Source organism: Bufo bufo, chromosome 3 (genome assembly GCF_905171765.1).
Source record: "Bufo bufo chromosome 3, aBufBuf1.1, whole genome shotgun sequence".
NCBI lineage: Eukaryota > Metazoa > Chordata > Amphibia > Anura > Bufonidae > Bufo > Bufo bufo.
The window spans coordinates 17495955-17518076 of record NC_053391.1 but is presented as its reverse complement, the minus strand read 5'-3'; the positions used below and the strand labels follow the sequence as shown (position 1 = coordinate 17518076).

Genomic DNA, 22122 nt, shown 5'->3' with positions numbered 1-22122 from the left:
CTGGTTCATGAAAAGAAATACCAAAGCTGCAGTAAAGACTGACACTGGGCAGAATAATTCAGGAAAAAAGAGCAGATGATAAGTAACGGCGTACAGTGGGATTTTTCATCTTCTCTAAGACATCAGAAGAGTCAGGGGGATCCTGGTGACCAGTGGTGCCACAATAGCGGAATTTGTTTTCTTTTTTTTTTTTTTACCATTTCGTACTTATACAAGTGGCTTAGTCAGGGTGACAAATCTCCTTAAAGAGACCGGTCCTGTATGGAGACTTACTGGCAATGTTCTGTGGGAAAACAATATGCAAAGAGGTACCTCCCAAGGAAAAGAACCATCTCATCAGCGCCACCTATTGGAAGTGGCTCCCCACGAGTCACAATCTGACAAGGGAATACAGCCAGGCTGGATATCCATCTGTAAATGGCTGTTTCGGGGTGCTTGCCCCTCATCAGTATGAGGAAGGAGGCCTAAGCCGCTTCCAAGGCATCAGGATTCAGACAGAATCCTACCCCGTACTGATGAGGGGCAGGGACCTTTTTGCACATATACGTAAATATGAAAAAGAAATATGTCCTGTGTACCACTGGTATTATATGTGCAGTCGTGGCCAAAAGTTTTGAGAATTACATGAATATTGGAAAAGTTGCTGCTTAAGTTTTTATAATAGCAATTTGCATATACTCCAGAATGTTATGAAGAGTGATCAGATGAATTGCAAAGTCCTTCTTTGCCATGAAAATTAACTTAATCCCAAAAAAAACTTTCCACTGCATTTCATTGCTGTCATTAAAGGACCTGCTGAGAACATTTCAGTAATCGTCTTGTTAACTCAGGTGAGAATGTTGACGAGCACAAGGCTGGAGATCATTATGTCAGGCTGATAGGGTTAAAATGGCAGACTTGACATGTTAAAAGGAGGGTGATGCTTGAAATCATTGTTCTTCCATTGTTAACCATGGTGACCTGCAAAGAAACGCGTGCAGCCATCATTGCGTTGCATAAAAATGGCGTCACAGGCAAGGATATTGTGGCTACTAAGATTGCACCTCAATCAACAATTTATAGGATCATCAAGAACTTCAAGGAAAGAGGTTCAATTCTTGTTAAGAAGGCTTCAGGGCGTCCAAGAAAGTCCAGCAAGCGCCAGGATCGTCTCCTAAAGAGGATTCAGCTGCGGGATCGGAGTGCCACCAGTGCAGAGCTTGCTCAGGAATGGCAGCAGGCAGGTGTGAGCGCATCTGCACGCACAGTGAGGCAAAGACTTTTGGAAGATGGCCTGGTGTCAAGAAGGCAGCAAAGAAGCCACTTCTCTCCAAAAAAACATCAGGGACAGATTGATCTTCTGCAGAAAGTATGGTGAATGGACTGCTGAGGACTGGGGCAAATTCATATTCTCCGATGAAGCCTCTTTCCGATTGTTTGGGGCATCTGGAAAAAGGCTTGTCCGGAGAAGAAAAGGTGAGCGCTACCATCAGTCCTGTGTCATGCCAACAGTAAAGCATCCTGAGACCATTCATGTGTGGGGTTGCTTCTCATCCAAGGGAGTGGGCTCACTCACAATTTTGCCCAAAAACACAGCCATGAATAAAGAATGGCACCAAAACACCCTCCAACAGCAACTTCTTCCAACAATCCAACAACAGTTTGGTGAAGAACAATGCATTTTCCAGCACGATGGAGCACCGTGCCATAAGGCAAAAGTGATAACTAAGTGGCTCGGGGACCAAAACGTTGACATTTTGGGTCCATGGCCTGGAAACTCCCCAGATCTTAATCCCATTGAGAACTTGTGGTCAATCCTCAAGAGGCGGGTGGACAAACAAAAACCCACTAATTCTGACAAACTCCAAGAAGTGATTATGAAAGAATGGGTTGCTATCAGTCAGGAATTGGCCCAGAAGTTGATTGAGAGCATGCCCAGTCGGATTGCAGAGGTCCTGAAAAAGAAGGGCCAACACTGCAAATACTGACTCTTTGCATAAATGTCATGTAATTGTCGATAAAAGCCTTTGAAACGTATGAAGTGCGTGTAATTATATTTCACTACATCACAGAAACAACTGAAACAAAGATCTAAAAGCAGTTTAGCAGCGAACTTTTTGAAAACTAATATTTGTGTCATTCTCAAAACTTTTGGCCACGACTGTACACTAAGGAAAGGTATAAGGGGGGGCACTCTATGGCGGTTTTATTTTTACAAAATATACTGTTGTTGCAACTATTTGTGTGCTATAAAAGATGATTATGTGGACATCGTATGGAAGTATTAAGGGGGGAGAAAATGTGCAATGATTAGAACATTTTATGGCAGTGTTAAATAGACACTGTATGGTGATATTATTTGTGCACTACATGGCAGTATTATGTGGACTAAATGTTTTATTAGTGCACTATTTGACAGTGTTATTTACACACTTTATGGCAGTATGATATGAGAAGCAAATGCGTTGTTCTTGGGTATTGGCAGTGTTAGGTGAACACTGTATGGCGACATTGTTCCTAAGCTGTATAGCAGTATTATTTATAGAACATATGGGGGTATTATTTGTGCACTGTGGCAATGTTTTGTGAACACTGTATGGCGACATTATTTGTGCTTTCTATAACGATTTTATGTGAGCACTGATGGCAGTTATATGGGTGCGGTGGCATATTATAATCTATGTATGGTGGTATATGGGCACTGTATGGAGGCACTATTTACGCACTGTATAGCAGTTTTACTTGGGCACTGTTGCCCCCACAATGTTAGGGTTCTACAGTCTCTATAGATCTTGATCTGGCCCAGACTTTAAGTAAATATTAACCCTTTATTTTAATCATTGCATTTTAAGATCCAAAATATTTCGTATTTATTTTCTCCATCTATGAAGTTGTAGGAGGATTATTTTTTTTTTCTTCAGGTTGACATTTTTATTGGTACCATTTTGGGCTATTTTTTTTAGGATTAACAAAAAAAATACATTAAAAAAAATACAGAAATTTGAGCATTGAAAACTTTTTTTGAAGCGGAAAAACCGAATTTTTTTTAACCCATTCATAACTGGAACTTGTGATCTAAAAGAGAATGCAGCATCTGATAAACCAGAGAGTCTAATAATCTGGCACCTGCTTCCAGGATGGACGTGTAATAGGAGGCAGAACTTCTGATAATCCATCATATCTTAGACGCAGCAGTTGCGCTGTCCCTCCGACTTTATATACCAGTAGTAACCGTTCTGAGCCTCTTACTGCTCCTGGAGATGGGCTCACAAATCTCAGGCTTTAGCGCCATCTAGTGCACATTCAGAAAGGGGCGCCACAGTTTTCTTTCCCATTCTCGGCTGTTTCCATAACTCACATAGAGGTGAATGGAGAGAACTGCACACATGTATCGCCGCCGCCGCTCTATGGCAGTATTATGGAAGCACTGTAAAGTGGTATTATTTAACCCCTTAGTGACCAGCCTATTTTAGGCCTTACTGACCTAGCATTTTTCTTCACCTTCCAAGAGTTATAACTTTTTTATTTTTCCATCTATATAGCTGTATGAGAGCTTGTTTTTTTTTAATTGGACAAGTTGTAGTTTTTAATGTAATGGCGCCGTTTTGGGGTACACATAACTTTCTGATTAACTTTGATTAACTCTTTCTGGGAGGGAGATGGGGAAAAACCAGCAATACTACCACTGAGTTTTTACGTTCATTTTTCAGCATAAATAACATAATTTTTGCATTCTCTGGGTCAGTACGATTACACCGATACCAAATACATATTATTTTTTTACGTTTTACTACTTTTGTGCAATAAACCCCCCCCCCCCTTTTTTTTAAAGGAAGAAAATATTTTTGCGTGGCCGTTTCCTAAGACCCATAACTTTTTATTTTTCTTTCTACGGAGTTGTGAGACGGCTTGATTTCTGCAGGATGATTTGTAGTTTTCATTGGTATCATTTTGGGGTAAATTACGCTTTTTATTAAGTTTTTCTGGTGGTGACTAAGAATAAAATTAGCAATTCTTTCTTAGTGTTTACCGTAGGGGATAATTTACATGATACTTGTGTAGTGCAGGTCATTACAGATACAGCAATACCAAACATATGGTAGAGATTTTATTTTTGCAATTTTTTTCATTTAAAAGCGTTTATTTTTTTTTACCAGTTAATAGTCCCACAAGGGGACTGTAACAGGCAATATTTAGATTGCCATTTCCCTATAGAGCATTGCATTTTATTGTCAGGGCTATACTGACATTGACCAGCAGGATGCGCCAGAGAGACCCAGCCTGCTGGAAAACACTCAAGTCAGGCTTGGGGCCTATACCAGGCCCCAGCCAGCCTTTACCCACATCGGCACCCTGCAATTGCATTTGCAGGGTGCCAATGGGAGACAGAGGGAGTCTGCTCCCTCTGTGTCACAGCTTACATGCACCAGGCACCATTGTCCGTGGCATGTAAGGGGTTAAACAACTGTTATAGCAGGAGCGCGGCTCTCATGTGAGACCCGAGCACCCACTCCCCGGGAGACCCGTGCAGCGCTTAGACAGGGCCACTGTGAAAAGGTGGTGGCCCAGCCTAAAGCTCCTTAGTGACCGCTGTAAAAAGGTGTATGGGTGGTCACTAAGGCGTTAAAGCCTATGCACACCTTCGGGAATTTAAAAAAATTATTATTATTGCATTGTACTCATTTTGGGCTAAAAATTTTTTTTCCAATTGGTCTTTATTAAAAATGTTGATCCCCTTTCTCTGTACAGCCTTCAGATTCTCTAGTAGCAGGCTCTGTATTTTTACTGTGTTCCATCAGGCAGCTCATCTGACGGCTCCTTATAAACACTCATCATAGCTCAATCCTTATCTTACTGATAAAAATGTGGCTTAAATAAGTGTTTATGACCTTTTAGTAATTTAGAGATAAGGTTTACTAGATGACCGGGACAAAGTGAAAGTGAAAGTACCAGTCACACAGCTAGACTTAACGATTTGTGACAGAAAGGATGAATATTTTTAATAAAAACCAATAAAAAAATATATATTTTTATCCCAAAATAAGTACTCCAATTGTTAAAAAAAAAAAAAAAAAAGAAGAAGAAGCCCCCGAGGGTGTACATAGCCTTTATAAGCACAGTATGGCAGTATTATGGAGGAAAGTAAAGTGGTTTTATTTGAGCACTACATAGCAGTATTATTTGAGCACCATATGGCAGTATTTTATGAGAATGGTATAGTGGTATTATATGAGCACCATATTGGCGGTATTATTTGAGTGTTATATGGCAGTATTAAGAAAGAATGTACAGTAGGGTTATTTGTAAACAGCACAGCAGTATTGTGTGTGTACTACATTGCAGTTATTATTGGTTATTTGTAAACTGTATTGGTTTAGTATGAACTGGTGTATGATTTGAGCACTATTTGGCAGTATTATGTAGCACATTATGGTGATATTGAGCACTATATGGTAGCATTATATGAGCACACAATGTTTTCTTAGCACTATTATTTGAGAAACATTTGGTGGTATTGCCTGTGCACTATGTGGCAGACTTATGGAGGAATATATGGTGGTATTATTTGTGAATGGCGCAGCAGTATTGTGTTGGTTTAGTATGAAAGTACTACGGTATATGGTGTATTATTTCAGCACTACAGGTGGGACTATATGGTAACATTGAAAAGTGTCGCAGTATTGTATATTATATACCTTATTTGTGCACTATATTACAGAATTATAAAGGCGTTGTTCATCATTGTATGGATATGTAATGGCGGCACTATTTGCACACTGTGAGGCAGAATTATTTTTGCATTGTTTGGGAAGATTAACCTCTTAAGGACACATGACGTACCGGTACGTCATGATGTCCTGGTACTTAAGGACACATGACGTACCGGTACGTCATGTGTTGTTCCGATCACTGCCGCCCGGCCGGCAGTGATCGGAACCCGGTGCCTGCTCAAATCATCGAGCAGGCACCTAGGCTAAATGCGCGGGGGGGGTCCCGTGACCCCCCCATGTCGGCGATCGCGGCAAACCGCAGGTCAATTCAGACCTGCGGTTTGCTGCGATTTCTGCAGTTTCTGATCCCTGCGGTCCCTGACCGCGGGGATCAGAAACTTTAGTATTCCTAAAATAGATCTGTATCCCTCCCCCTGCACCCCCCCGAGTGATTTTAGCCCGGTGGGAGGTGCAGGGGGAGGGTTGCGGGCAGTGCGGGCGGTGCGGGAGGCGGGCGGTGCGGCAGGCGGGATCGCGATCCTCCGCCCGCCTCCCCTTGTATAATCGTTGGTTTCTAGTGGGTATACCAGGGTGCCAGCACATTGCTGGCACCCTGGTATAAACGGCTGACATCTGCGATGCGATGTCAGCCGTTAACCCTTTCCATACAGCGGTCCGTACGGACCGCTGTATGGAAAAGGTTAACAGCGCAGGGAGCTCCCTCCCTCTCCCATCGGGGGGCTGCTGTGCCTTTGCAGCCCCCCGATGGGAGAGGGAGAGAGCCCCCAGAGAGCCCCCCTCAGCCCTGTGCTTACCCTTCCCCGTCTGCGCAGTTCTGAGCAGACGGGGAAGGTTCCCATGGCAACAGGACGCCTCTCAGGCGTCCTGCTGTCCATGGTGCTGAACAGATCTGTGCTGAAAGCATAGATCTGTTCAGTGTAAGTAAAATACAGTACAGAACAATATATATTGTACTGTACTGTATTATACAGACATCAGACCCACTGGATCTTCAAGAACCAAGTGGGTCTGGGTCAAAAAAAAAGTTAAAAAAAGTGAAAAAAAAGTAAAAATCAAAAAACACATTTATCACTGATTAAAAATGAAAAAAATTAAATTCCCTACACATGTTTGGTATCGCCGCGTCCGTAACGACCTGATCTATAAAACGGTTATGTTACTTTACCCGAACGGTGAACGCCATAAAAATAAAAAATAAAAAACTATGATGAAATTGAAATTTTGCCCACCTTACTTCCCAAAAAAGGTAATAAAAGTGATCAAAAAAGTCGCATGTACGCCAAAATAGTACCAATCAAACCGTCATCTCATCCCGCAAAAATCATACCCTACCCAAGATAATCGCCCAAAAACTGAAAAAACTATGGCTCTTAGACTATGGAAACACTAAAACATGATTTTTTTTTGTTTCAAAAATGAAATCATTGTGTAAAACTTACATAAATAAAAAAAAAAAGTATACATATTAGGTATCGCCGCGTCCGTATCGACCGGCTCTATAAAAATATCACATGATCTAACCCCTCAGATGACCACCGTAAAAAAAGCCATTTTTTGTCATCTTACGTCACAAAAAGTGTAATAGCAAGCAATCAAAAAGTCATATGCACCCCAAAATAGATGCCAATCAAACCGTCATTTCATCCCGCAAAAAATGAGACCCTACTTAAGATAATCGCCCAAAAACTGAAAAAACTATGGCTCTTAGACTATGGAGACACTAAAACATTTTTTTTGTTTTAAAAATTAAATCATTGTGTAAAACTTACATAAATAAAAAAAATAGTATACATATTAGGTATCGCCGCGTCCGTGACAACCTGCTCTATAAAATTACCACATGATCTAACCTGTCAGATGAATGTTGTCAATAACAAAAAATAAAAACGTGCCAAAAAATCTATTTCTTGTTACCTTGCCGCACAAAAAGTGTAATATAGAGCAACCAAAAATCATATGTACCCTAAACTAGTACCAACAAAACTGCCACCCTATCCCGTAGTTTCTAAAATGGGGTCACTTTTTTGGAGTTTCTACTCTGGGGGTGCATCAGGGGGGCTTCAAATGGGACATGGTGTAAAAAAAAAAACTGTCCAGCAAAATCTGCCTTCCAAAAACCGTATGGCATTCCTTTCCTTCTGCGCCCTGCCGTGTGCCCGTACAGCAGTTTACGACCACATATGGGGTGTTTCTGTAAACTACAGAATCAGGGCCATAAATAATGAGTTTTGTTTGGCTGTTAACCCTTGCTTTGTAACTGGAAAAAAAATATTAAAATGGAAAATCTGCCAAAAAAGTGAAATTTTGAAATTGTATCTCTATTTTCCATTAAATCTTGTGCAACACCTAAAGGGTTAACAAAGTTTGTAAAATCAGTTTTGAATACCTTGAGGGGTGTAGTTTCTTAGATGGGGTCACTTTTATGGAGTTTCTACTCCAGGGGTGCATCAGGGGGGCTTCAAATGGGACATGGTGCCAAAAAAACAGTCCAGCAAAATCAGCCCTCCAAAAACCAAACGGCGCACCTTTCACTCTACGCCCCGCTGTGTGCCCGTACAGTAGTTTACGGCCACATATGGGGTGTTTCTGTAAACAGCAGAGTCAGGGCAATAAAGATACAGTCTTGTTTGGCTGTTAACCCTTGCTTTGTTAGTGGAAAAAATGGGTTAAAATGGAAAATTAGGCAAAAAAATGAAATTCTCAAATTTCATCGCCATTTGCCAATAACTCCTGTGCAACACCTAAAGGGTTAACGATGTATGTAAAATCAGTTTTGAATAGCTTGAGGGGTGTAGTTTCTTAGATGGGGTCACTTTTAGGGAGTTTCTCCTCTAGGGGTGCATCAGGGGGCTTCAAATGGGACATGGTGTAAATAAACCAGTCCATAAAAATCAGCCCTCCAAAAACCATACGGCGCACCTTTCACTCTACGCCCCGCTGTGTGGCCGTACAGTAGTTTACGGCCACATATTGGGTGTTTCTGTAAACGGCAGAGTCAGGGCAATAAAGATACAGTCTTGTTTGGCTGTTAACCCTTGATTTGTTAGTGGAAAAAATGCGTTAAAATGAAAAATTAGACAAAAAAATGAAATTCTCAAATTTCCTCCCCATTTGCCAATAACTCTTGTGCAACACCTAAAGGGTTAACAACGTATGCAAAATCAGTTTTGAATACCTTGAGGGGTGTAGTTTCTTAGATGGGGTCATTTTTGGGTGGTTTCTATAATGTAAGCCTCGCAAAGTGACTTGAGACCTGAACGGGTCCCTAAAAATTGAGTTTTTGTAAATTTCTGAAAAATTTCAAGATTTGCTTCTAAACTTCTAAGCCTTATAACATCCCCAAAAAATAAAATATCATTCCCAAATCAATTCTAACATGAAGTAGACATATGGGGAATGTAAAGTCATCACAATTTTTGGGGGTATTACTATGTATTACAGAAGTAGAGAAACTGAAACTTTGAAATTTGCAAATTTTTCCAAATTTTTTGTTAAATTAGGTATTTTTTGGTGCAAAAAAAATAATTTTTTTGACTTCATTTTACCAGTGTCATGAAGTACAATATGTGACGAAAAAACTATCTCAGAACGGCCTGGATAAGTCAAAGCGTTTTAAAGTTATCAGCACTTAAAGGGACTCTGGTCAGATTTTCAAAAAATGGCCTGGTCCTAAGGTGTAAAAAGGCTGTGTCCTTAAGGGGTTAAAGAAGATGCAATTTTTTTTTTTTTTTTTTGCTTTGGATGGAAGAATCCTTAGACACAACCCCATGCAGAGTCAAAGCTTTACTGCTGCTCCACTCCCCACCAAAGCTGCATTCACATTTCCTCTAGCTGACCACTGGAATCCATTTCTTGCTCCACTACATCAGTGCACTACATCTCCAGCAATAGACCGCGTATAAGTCATGACCCAGCAGAGGGCAGCGGTGACCTGTGCGGTAATATCATGAGACAGGCATAACACTCTGTGCGCTTTGGATGTGACTGGAGTATCAAACCTGACAAACAAGGAACCATCGGAAGGAATCTGTCAGCGTGCCGGGATCCAGCCGGTGTGAAATAACTATATATTTTTTTTTCAACGCTCCAATTCCGTCGAGACTGGAAATGTGGACAAAGAAAAGAAATAGTTTACAGAGCGGAGGGATCGATATGCAGTCACCGCCGCGCGCGGGAGGATTCTCAATCAATAGCTGCCGTGCCACAGAGATTACAGCCGCTATCGACAATGCCTCGTCCGGCCGCTTTGTGCCGAGAGAAATTAGGTTTTCTAATTACATAACGGATACACATTCCTCCTCGCAGGAAACAATCTACTGACAACGACTTTCCCGCCGCGCCGGCCGCCATCGACTTTCTCGGAGAATATGATTATTATCTTGTGCTGGCTTTATTGTGCGATGACTTCCGCGTCCCACCATTTATTCCATTATCGTCGCCTGACCCCCACCGCTGACTGATCGTCTGACGCTACGTGTAAAGGCTCTGTGCCAGGGGTAGATCATAGGTCCTGGTCCAAATCCCCCCCCCCCCTTCTCCACCGCCACCCTGTCTACAGTCAACCCATGTTTATGGTCCCAGGTTTAGTTCTGGTTAAGCAGTTAACCCTTGTTCTTCTCATCAAATGCCATTATTATACCTTAGTCGTATATTTCTAGGAGGAATAACAGAGGAATGGCAAGATACAAAATTCCAAGGAATAGCGCTCCAGAATGGTTCTCTCATGAGTACAAGGATTTACTCTGACGGCCTCTGTATAAATCCCCGATTGTGGACATCTTTCCTTTTATTCTCCACCAGGCCCAGCCTGCCATGACAACTTCTCCTGATCACTGAAGAGTTTGCTGACCGGACATCTGTGGCCCCTCACTTGTCTCTAGAGCAACATTAAGAAATTCAGACTCCAGAATAAACCCCCTAAATAAATTCAGACCTCAGTTTGGACCCTCAAATACATTGATTTCACCCTAAAGTGAATTTAGACTCCAGACCGAATCTCCAAATTATTTCAGATCTCAGATACCTAACATTAAGATACTAAGCTCCTTCCCCTCCTGAATGGTAGGAAAGAGGCAGCTTGGGATGACTGCAGGACCAGACGACAGTCTTTTTGTAGTCTGTAACCAAGGCGACACATAGCTCTGGGTAGAAGAAGATGTATAGACAAAACGGTAAGAAGACGAAGCTGCCTTATTGTTTAGCTGTTATTGAAGCAGTAAAAAAAGGTAGTAAAGGTGGACACAGAAACGGTCGGCTTATAGGGGAAATAGTGTAGCTTCAGCGTGGCATGTCTCCATGGCAACCATTTTCACATCCGGGCCAGCAATACCACAGTACAGCACAATATACCGCCCCAGCAGAACCAGATACCACAGTACAGCACAATATACCGCCCCAGCAGAACCAGATACCACAGTGCAGCACAATATACTGCCCCGGCAGAACCAGATACCACAGTGCAGCACAATATACCGCCCCGGCAGAACCAGATACCACAGTGCAGCACAATATACCGCCCCAGCAGAACCAGATACCACAGTGCAGCACAATATACTGCCCCAGCAGAACCAGATACCACAGTACAGCACAATATACCGCCCCAGCAGAACCAGATACTACAGTGCAGCACAATATACTGCCCCGGCAGAACCAGATACTACAGTGCAGCACAATATACTGCCCCAGCAGAACAAGGTACCACAGTGCAGCACAATATACCGCCCCAGCAGAACCAGATACCACAGTGCAGCACAATATACTGCCACAGCAGAACAAGGTACCACAGTGCAGCACAATATACCGCCACAGCAGAACCAGATACCACAGTGCAGCACAATATACTGCCCCAGCAGAACAAGGTACCACAGTGCAGCACAATATACCGCCCCAGCAGAACCAGATACTACAGTGCAGCACAATATACCGCCCCAGCAGAACAAGGTACCACAGTGCAGCACAATATACCGCCCCAGCAGAACCAGATACTACAGTGCAGCACAATATACTGCCCCGGCAGAACCAGATACTACAGTGCAGCACAATATACTGCCCCAGCAGAACAAGGTACCACAGTGCAGCACAATATACCGCCCCAGCAGAACCAGATACCACAGTGCAGCACAATATACTGCCACAGCAGAACAAGGTACCACAGTGCAGCACAATATACCGCCCCAGCAGAACCAGATACCACAGTGCAGCACAATATACCGCCACAGCAGAACAAGGTATCACAGTGCAGCACAATATACCGCCCCAGCAGAACAAGGTATCACAGTGCAGCACAATATACCGCCCCAGCAGAACAAGGTACCACAGTGCAGCACAATATACCGCCCCAGCAGAACAAGGTACCACAGTGCAGCACAATATACCGCCCCAGCAGAACAAGGTACCACAGTGCAGCACAATATACCGCCCCAGCAGAACCAGATACCACAGTGCAGCACAATATACCGCCCCAGCAGAACCAGATACCACAGTGCAGCATAATATACTGCCCCAGCAGAACCAGATACCACAGTGCAGCACAATATACCGCCCCAGCAGAACCAGATACCACAGTGCAGCACAATATACCGCCCCAGCAGAACCAGATACCACAGTGCAGCACAATATACTGCCCCAGCAGAACCAGATACCACAGTGCAGCACAATATACTGCCCCAGCAGAACCAGATACCACAGTGCAGCACAATATACTGCCCCAGCAGAACCAGATACCACAGTGCAGCACAATATACCGCCCCAGCAGAACCAGATACCTCCCCAGAAGCTGCCCCTCTGTGGTGGCCAGTGCCAGCTGCCACTTTCTGTCCTCCTCCTCCAGTTGTCTCCAATTAAGATATGGCAGAGGTGAGACAGGGGAGCCAGCTCTACGAACAGCATGCTGCCTGCTAGCACTACCAAACATACAGGAGAATACAGCACTACTCACCTCTTACATCCAGCGACATCTCCTCTGATGTGGACATTTTGTATGTTGTCCTATTCCGCTATTATTTCTACTAGAAGCTATGAACGAATTGCTAGGAGCCTGCAGTAAGGGTACAGAGGGGAGGTAACCAGTTGGGGGGGGGGGGGGGGTGTACCTGCGCAGTCTGACAATGGCAGCACTGATTGGATAGTGAGTCTGTGCATGTGCACCCCCCCAACTGGTTACCCCCCTCTGTACCCTTACTGCAGACTGCTAGCAATTCATTCATAACTTCTAGTAGGAATAATAAAGGAATGGAGAACATACAGTCCTAAGAACAGATGCTCCAGAATTGTTATTACATGGGGAATGCATGAAGCTATTAAAACAGACCTGTCAGGAGCGGGGAGAGGTCCTCTTTAAAAGGAGTCGTCACTTGAAGACAAGTTTGGGTCCTCCGCCTCTGAGGCACAATGGAGATGAACCCTGGCCATTACATAGATGGCTATTCATTCAGGCAGCCCGTGTCTAACAGTCTGGCCTGATACGGCTTCCTCTGATAAGAGCTGATCGCCGATCCAGCAATCAGCCCCTTTAAAAATAGATGGAAAACCACTTTCGACACCAAATTCTAAAATTACGTTATGCAAAGTTGCCTCAAAAGTTTCTAGGTGAAGCTTACAAACTGGTAGGTATGGAACATGACTTCAGGTCCACAGCAGCACGGAGTATTTCAGGATGTTACGCAATACCTCATTGATCGGATTTAAAAATATAGCTTTATTTATAAACAGTGAAAATCATTACATTCAGGATCATTAGACACACAGGCAGCAATCTGCATTCTTTAGTAAGCATAGCGATTAGTCCAATATCAACAATGATATATAGTACGGCAGACCACGGATCCTCACGTCGCACTACACGTCCCAGCAAAACCTGGCAGTGACATGGCTCACACTGCCTCCCCCTCCCCGATGGGCTGACCTGAGCACAAAGGTATTTTCCCTAAATAAATTTGGCACTTATGGGGGTTCTCCACTTTGGACAATCCCATTTTTGGTAGAAGCGTCGTCCAAAGCTAAGCCAATCGCTAGGAAGCCCCAAGTCACCAGCTGTAATCTGTGGGCATCACTGCAGCTAGTATTCAGTTTCCCTGCAGTGCCCCAAAAGGAGAAATGAGGCATTACACAGCGACGCTCAATGAGTCGGGTCCTCCAGAGAGACGTTCTTTTAGCGTCGTCAGTTTTTCTTGATCCCACGTTGATCTCTGCTTCCTGTCAGCGAATAGAAAGTCATTATTCAAGTCCAGAGACTGAACACCTTGAGGTCCTGACCTAGTGCTACTTATAGAGCTGAGGGTTTGCTGCAGTGTATCGCTATAGTCTGCTCACAGCAGCACAAATCTCTCCCTGATGCCTGGACACGGCACCAATAGCTTCTATCTGCACTGACTCATTGTAACAAACCGCAGCAGCGTGAGCAGGATCGAGTCAGGACGAGATTTGCCTCTAAATGTGACGAGAAAGTTTCATTCACAATCGGCAAGCGGAGGTCTTGAAAAAAGGTGAAGAACTGAAACAGAAAGGAGAGCGGTGGGAAAATTTGTGCAACTTCTAGGCTGGATTTCTGGTGTACAAAATGTGCAGACTGGTGGCTCAAATCCTGCTTTGTGCCAAAATTTGCACCTTTTATCCGTTTTCCAGCACCCTGGGAGGGACCTCCGCGGGCCGACACATGGACCATGTGCGGGAGAAAACAGACACACATTACGCTACAAAATCGATGCCGGCTCCCACATTCTACAATTTTTAAACCAGCCCCTGGATCTGGATACTTTTGTAATTTCATGTTAATAAAAATTTAGTATAACCCCTGAGTTATTCAGTAAAATGTATCTGTATAGCGCCACCTGCTGTTAGTTTTTTTCCCTTCTTTCTTGTCCACCTCACTGAGGTGGTCGCACGCACACAGTTTAAATCTTCCACTGCCACCGACCAGATCTTCTGTTAGAAGCTGTGGCAGTTACAGGGAGAGAGCTACAGCAGAAAGGACATGCCCCCCTGAGCGATGTTCGGGACAGAGCTACAGAAGAAAGAACATGCTCCTGAGCTGAGGGATAGAGCTACAGAAGAAAGAACACGCTCCTGAGCTGAGGGACAGAGCTGAAGCAGAAAGGACATGCCCCCCCCCGAGCGATGTTCGAGACAGAGCTGAAGCAGAAAGGACATGCCCCCCCCCCCCCGAGCGATGTTCGAGACAGAGCTGAAGCAGAAAGGACATGCCCCCCCCCCCCCGAGCGATGTTCGAGACAGAGCTGAAGCAGAAAGGACATGCCCCCCCCCCCCCCGAGCGATGTTCGAGACAGAGCTGAAGCAGAAAGGACATGCCCCCCTGAGCGATGTTCGGGACAGAGCTGAAGCAGAAAGGACATGCCCCCCTGAGCGATGTTCGGGACAGAGCTGAAGCAGAAAGGACATGCCCCCCTGAGCGATGTTCGGGACAGAGCTGAAGCAGAAAGGACATGCCCCCCTGAGCGATGTTCGGGACAGAGCTGAAGCAGAAAGGACATGCCCCCCTGAGCGATGTTCGGGACAGAGCTGATGCAGAAAGGACATGCCCCCCTGAGCGATGTTCGGGACAGAACTGATGCAGAAAGGACATGCCCCCCTGAGCGATGTTCGGGACAGAGCTGAAGCAGAAAGGACATGCCCCCCTGAGCGATGTTCGGGACAGAGCTGAAGCAGAAAGGACATGCCCCCCTGAGCGATGTTCGGGACAGAGCTGAAGCAGAAAGGACATGCCCCCCTGGGCTGCAGCTTGAAGAGAATCTTGCAGAATAATTGGAGCAATGAATAGGGAGATCCTTGGTTTCATGTCAGGTAGAGGGCTGGTTCTGGTTTTGTTAGCTAGAACCAGCCCTGTCTGATGTTTCACTTTTCACATCGATCATGGCACAACCCCTTTAAGAGCATTCATTCCGGTGCAGGGTATGCCAATGCAAGTCTTGATTAAGGCTGCCACCAGAAACGTCGGTCTTAATAAATTCCCACCAAGTCATTTTGAAAGTTGCAGAACTGAGGAAAGGATTAAACTTCATGCACGTAAAACTAGAGAACCCCTTTAAGAGAAGAGCGCGTAGAGCAGATGAGGCACGCCGCCACCAGGAATAAAAGGTCCGGGCACCAGAGGGGCAGGATCCGGGGCTCCGCGGCATCAGACCTATCAGAAAGAGAATATAAGGTGGTGACATAAAGCCGTATACGAGGGGGCGCTCACATCTAACCGCACTACAAGAACACAATGTATGAGGACATGTTCAGTGTGAAAGACATAAAACCAATACCGAGCTAAAAGGAACACAGAATTGGACAAAAATGTATTTTCTGAAGTTTTCAGGGGCAAGCAGTAATAAAAAGAAAAAAGATACAAAAACACAAGACGTAACAACGAAAATAAATGAACACATTCCAACATCTCCCCAATTCCTGCATGCATTCGTGATTTCATTATCTTGGACAACCCCTTTAAGTTTGGTATTAAAGGGCAGGTGGGATTAGCCTCAGGGTGAGGCCAGTGGCGGCCATCTTAACTGAAAAGTGAGATTGCAGTTTTATGCAGACTGGTTGCTAAGGGCTGAATCTTATTAAATATGGGGTAAGTCAGTCTAATAGTAACCGATTCTGGAATATCATGTTATTAGTAACTACATATATGAGAATTGAAATTGGGGTCTAAGTGTGACAGGTATCCTTTAAGGGTTAGGTGTGGCATTATCAGCTTGACTTTCATTACCACGACTGCTACACTGCGCACAAGGGAATAAAATCTGTCACTGCAGCGACACAGCGCCGTCCATTGTGTAGTGGACAGAGCAGGTTACTGCAGCGCTGCGCCCACCGGAGCGAATGCTGCCGTTACACTACACAATGGACGGCGCTGGGTTTAGTCCTGGCGCCGACCTGCAGGACCGAAGCTACTGATCGGCGGGGGATGCAAGATGTCGGAACACTGCTGATCAGATACCAATGGCCCAGGCTGAGGATAGGCCGTCAATAGTAATGGAGTGGACAACCCCTCTAAGGGAAGATTAACATGTGGCAATCATTTTGCCACAAAATCCTTGTGGTCGGATTTGCATTACAAAAGGTGAAATGGGCAGCAAATCGGAAAGTTCTGCATCAAAAATCACACGCATTTTGTGGCAGATTCGTCTGTGGCGTAAAAACTGCTCGAAGTGTGAACCTACCCCAAGAATCACTAACCTGTCCTCGCTGCAATACGACCAAGAGGACGCTGCCTCCTTCTACAGCCAAGGAGAGGCCGAAATGTTAGGGGAAGAAAGAGACTGCCAGATGACAGCGGCTCCTTCTAGTATTAGAGAACAGAGAGACTGCCAGATGACAGCGGCTCCTTCTAGTATTAGAGAACAGAGAGACTGCCAGATGACAGCGGCTCCTTCTAGTATTAGAGAACAGAGAGACTGCCAGATGACAGCGGCTCCTTCTAGTATTAGAGAACAGAGAGACTGCCAGATGACAGCGGCTCCTTCTAGTATTAGAGAACAGAGAGACTGCCAGATGACAGCGGCTCCTTCTAGTATTAGAGAACAGAGAGACTGCCAGATGACAGCGGCTCCTTCTAGTATTAGAGAACAGAGAGACTGCCAGATGACAGCGGCTCCTTCTAGTATTAGAGAACAGAGAGACTGCCAGATGACAGCGGCTCCTTCTAGTATTAGAGAACAGAGAGAGTGCCAGATGACAGCGGCTCCTTCTAGTATTAGAGAACAGAGAGACTGCCAGATGACAGCGGCTCCTTCTAGTATTAGAGAACAGAGAGACTGCCAGATGACAGCGGCTCCTTCTAGTATTAGAGAACAGAGAGACTGCCAGATGACAGCGGCTCCTTCTAGTATTAGAGAACAGAGAGACTGCCAGATGACAGCGGCTCCTTCTAGTATTAGAGAACAGAGAGACTGCCAGATGACAGCGGCTCCTTCTAGTATTAGAGAACAGAGAGACTGCCAGATGACAGCGGCTCCTTCTAGTATTAGAGAACAGAGAGACTGCCAGATGACAGCGGCTCCTTCTAGTATTAGAGAACAGAGAGACTGCCAGATGACAGCGGCTCCTTCTAGTATTAGAGAACAGAGAGACTGCCAGATGACAGCGGCTCCTTCTAGTATTAGAGAACAGAGAGACTGCCAGATGACAGCGGCTCCTTCTAGTATTAGAGAACAGAGAGACTGCCAGATGACAGCAGCTCCTTCTAGTATTAGAGAACAGAGAGACTGCCAGATGACAGCCGCTCCTTCTAGTATTAGAGAACAGAGAGACTGCCAGATGACAGCCGCTCCTTCTAGTATTAGAGAACAGAGAGACTGCCAGATGACAGCCGCTCCTTCTAGTATTAGAGAACAGAGAGACTGCCAGATGACAGCCGCTCCTTCTAGTATTAGAGAACAGAGAGACTGCCAGATGACAGCGGCTCCTTCTAGTATTAGAGAACAGAGAGACTGCCAGATGACAGCCGCTCCTTCTAGTATTAGAGAACAGAGAGACTGCCAGATGACAGCCGCTCCTTCTAGTATTAGAGAACAGAGAGACTGCCAGATGACAGCCGCTCCATGTTGTCTTTTCTGTCCTTACTGCTACAACAACCGTCCTTGTTTAAAGGCGTCTTTCCTAGCCCCAGCGGCCCTTTAAATGGGCGAGGTTAGTACCGGTAAGTGTCCATCCCGTAGCTCTGTAAATAATACATACGGGCGGTGAGGTCCTGTCCATCGCGCTCACTAGGGTTTGGCTTGGTAATATTCCTCTGGCGTCACGGTTTTGATCCCTCCAAAGTAATCCAGCACCCAAATGTTCGTAATGTTGAGCTTGGCGAAGAACCAGTCGTGGTCACGCGGCCAGGTCTCCATCTCCGGGTGGCGGCTGAACAACGCCATCTTCGCCTTGTCCGCCTCCGCAGCGTCCACCTGGGTGGAAATACGCAGTTTATAGATGCACATAAATCATGTCTGTTATATACACAGGATCTTCAGGGGCTCCTCACCTTCAGGACGCTGCCGGAGAGTATAATGTGAGCGCAGAGTGGACTCTGGGGGTCGTACTGCTCCTGTCTGCAATATGGAGTCTGCGCCAAAGACATGGTCAGGGAGGCGTTGGAGTTCACCTGACAGGAAAGAGTAAAGGTTAGGATTTTGACAGTAACAGTAATATAGAATAAAATAATTGTCATCTATACATATGGAAAATAGGCTGTAGTATAAAGCATGGGGGTGAAACTCCGCAGCAGCCTGAGAGAGGAGGTGAATTTCAGACTACCCCAGACTCTAATAAACAGCGCAGCTTAAGATGGAGTCACTGATCAGAGCCTCATGGGACCCCCTCCTTCTGTCTAACAGCCTGGATGTCACAGTCACTATTGACTGCAGCATCTAAGGGACTAATCGGCTGGGATTGTAATAGCGGAGCCATTCGGTCAATTACCGCAAGGCTCCCTCTGTGACTGTACGGGGTCACAAATCACCGTGACATGGGGTATAGTACCTTAAAGGGGTTCTCCGAGTGTTGATGACCTATCCTCGGGTCATCATTATCCGATTGGGGGGGATGGGGGTTGTCCTATGTGGCATATTTATGCCATAAATGTTGGATAGGCGTAGGTTCCACCTCTGGGACCCCAAAGAGGATGGGGAGCACGCCGCGCATGAGCAGCCAAGCGCTTTCTTGGTGGTTTTCAGAAGTCCTATAGCAGCGAATGGAGAGGACGCCGATCATGGGCAGTGTGCTCTCTGTTCACAGCGCGCCCCATTCTTCAGTATATGGGGAGCACGTATGGGATTTTACGGGAAGGGGTTAAAGAAAAGAAGCACGTAGGCTCAATACCCTATGAAAGCACTGCCTGGCACTGGAGTCACATGATGTACAGTGGTCACGGGGTATATTCCGTATACAGGACCTCGTTCTCTCCAGCTGTGTCATGTGTCACTACACGGCAGCGCTCGCTGCAATCTGCTGTGTCATCTGCTGACTCACAGCCGAAAACTGCTAAATATGCAGAAAAAAAAACAAAAAAAAAAAACAACACGAGAAGACAAGAGACATCTACAGGGAAAGAGAGCGTTCCGGACAGTGTTAGACATTAGACTGCTATTTAACACTCACAGATATTTCGACACCTGTGCACACGTCAGCCCCCCCCCCGGCAGCTCCTGACATAAGAGATTGTGTCGCCCCCCAGATTATCAAACACATTCCGGGACCCCCAGCCATGCGACCTGCACTTCTGAATCACACGCCCAGCATCCGAGACCTGCAGGTGTCCGTGTAAATGCTGGCACTTTGTGCACTTCTTAAAGGGGTCCTCCTCCTAGATTAGCATTTCTTCAAAAATTGGATTGAACGCTAAGAAACTGGTGCCGATCCTCAGGACAGGCCCTCACTATGGGGGGGTCCGACTGTCACTTGTGCTTCCCTTGAGCTACCTACCCGCTGGTCGTCTACTGCTGCGTTTTCAGGGGTGAATAACGAGGGTTTTTATTTAAGTATCTGATCTGCGGGGCTCTGACCGCTGGGACCCCTGCTAATCATGAGAACATTATTGAAATGGTGCGGAGGACACCCATGCACACTGCCCCTCTATTCAACTCTATGGGACTGCTGGATACAGAGATGAATAGAGCTGCGGACTTGAACGTTCCATTTAAAAAGGGGGAACGCGGGCCCCTGTTTGGCCGATCAGCGGGGGCCCCAACGGCAGGACCTCCACCGCTCAGATAGAGGATAAGTTGCTGCAATGGTACAACCACTAAGCTTAAAGGGGTTGTGTCCTCTCGAGCATTGGCTTCACCAATGTCTGATAGGTGCCGGGACCCGCACCTATCTCTAGGACGGAGCCGGCAAAGTGAAGGAGAGCGCGCCGCGCAAGTGCCGCCGCCCTTCATTCATTTCTATGGAAGTGCCAAAAATAGCCGAGCACCGCACTTGGCTATTTTCAGAGGCCTCATAGAAATAAATGGAGAGAGCACTGCGCAAGCGCGGCCACCGCTCTATTGACTTCTATGGGGCTGACGGAAATAGCCGAGTCAGTGCCATAGAAATGTAAGGAGGGCGGCTGCGCATGCGCCATCTGCTCTTCTTCACTTGGCGGGCTCGGTTCTAGAGATAGGGCGGCTCCCAGAGGTGGTACCGGCACCTAGCGGACCTTGGGGCCTATCCTAGCGAGGGGACACCAACCCCTTTAAGGCGACGTTCGCCTCTCCTCGGCATGTCTGACCGACAGGAGCCGGACCCCCGTCCGTTCTGATCGTAGACGATGGGGGATCTGGCAGTGCGCTGACCCCGAGCATGCTGCGATTTGAAAAACAAAATGCACCTCAAGGGTTAAAACTGCTATTTAAAAAAAAAAATTAAAAAAAATAGAAGACCCAAGTGCCTCAGGGGCCCCAAACACACAGCGCCTGCAGAGACTGCGATAAGCACCAGGTGCTGGATGATAATGTGATGGGACAGAACGGAATGTTACACAAGATCTACTACAAGTCCTTGTTTTAGGACTGGTGCCGGATTATCAAGTATTCTGGATTATCAGACGGTTACATTTACATATTAACTCTTTATCTACAGGGATTTTCCCGCACTGCTGGGGGTCAGTTTGGTGCCGGATTATCAGAGATTCGTATATGGAGAACAGACGGGCATCACGTGACTGCTCTATAATATATATAAAGAAACAGAGCGGATACTTTGTTTCTCGCGGCGATGACGTCACGCCCATGTTCACCCTCCGCTCACCTGTAGGTCCTGCACGGAGATCTCCATGGTGGTCAGGTACAGGTAGAGGACTCCGCTGCTCTGGCCCCGGGGACCGTCACTCACCGAGAAGACGTTAGCGAAGGGCTGTCCCCTCAGCGGGTCGTGGCTGGAGATGGTGGCCAGGGCGCCCCAGTCACACCTGTGGGCCACGTACCGGGCCACCCGGGCTGTCTCATTACGAGGGGGGATATCGGCCGCGGAGGGGCTGGCTCCCAGCGACAAAACTAGAAGGAAAACTGCGAGAAGCCCCCAACACGAGATCATACCACTCCGGCTCATCGTGACTGACTGCAGGACGGAACTGAAAGCAGGAGGACCAAGCCGCCCTCGGGGAGGAGCCCGGGTAAAATCCGACCAATAGCATAGAGGGATCGTGCGAAAGAGCCAATCAGAATACAGAGTAGTGAGAATCAGCAGGTAAACAACTCAGAATCGTACCGCCCCGTGGGAGGAGTTTGTTATTTTAGCAACCAATGGAACTAAAGGACGTCGGGACACAGCCAATTAACACAGAGGAAGGCGAGCAAACAGCAGGGAGTAAACAAAGTGGGCGTGACCTTGGCGAGTAAGCGTCCAATCAAGTTACAGCAAAGAAATGGGAGATGATAGAAGAACACCTGAATGGACAAAACCAAAACAAGAATGAGCTTTATTATCCTGGATTCCTCAGCAA

At 46.0% G+C, this 22122-nt stretch overlaps 1 protein-coding gene across 1 annotated transcript; it reads right to left on the bottom strand.

The window, feature by feature from the left end:
• Nucleotides 1-15572: 15572 nt before the first annotated feature.
• Nucleotides 15573-21767, bottom strand: CREG1 (cellular repressor of E1A stimulated genes 1). The gene is made up of 4 exons (XM_040422924.1): nucleotides 21429-21767; nucleotides 18685-18804; nucleotides 18393-18607; nucleotides 15573-15849 (listed from the first exon to the last, which is right to left on the bottom strand). Exons 1-3 carry the CDS (start codon nucleotides 21726-21728, stop codon nucleotides 18422-18424), a joined length of 606 nt encoding a protein of 201 aa, XP_040278858.1. The 5' UTR covers nucleotides 21729-21767; the 3' UTR covers nucleotides 15573-15849; nucleotides 18393-18421.
• Between the last annotated feature and the right edge of the window lie 355 nt (nucleotides 21768-22122).

What these genes read in the sequence shown, in the direction of transcription:
- CREG1 (XM_040422924.1), bottom strand. Translation starts at nt 21,728, where the DNA reads ATGAGCCGGAGTGGTATGATCTCGTGTTGGGGGCTTCTCGCAGTTTTC. An exon ending in TCTCCGTGCAGGACCTACAG is followed by an intron (nt 18,805 to 21,428) that starts GTGAGCGGAGGG and finishes CTTTCCTGTCAG; the next exon opens with GTGAACTCCAACGCCTCCCT. An exon ending in TCTCCGGCAGCGTCCTGAAG is followed by an intron (nt 18,608 to 18,684) that starts GTGAGGAGCCCC and finishes ATTTCCACCCAG; the next exon opens with GTGGACGCTGCGGAGGCGGA.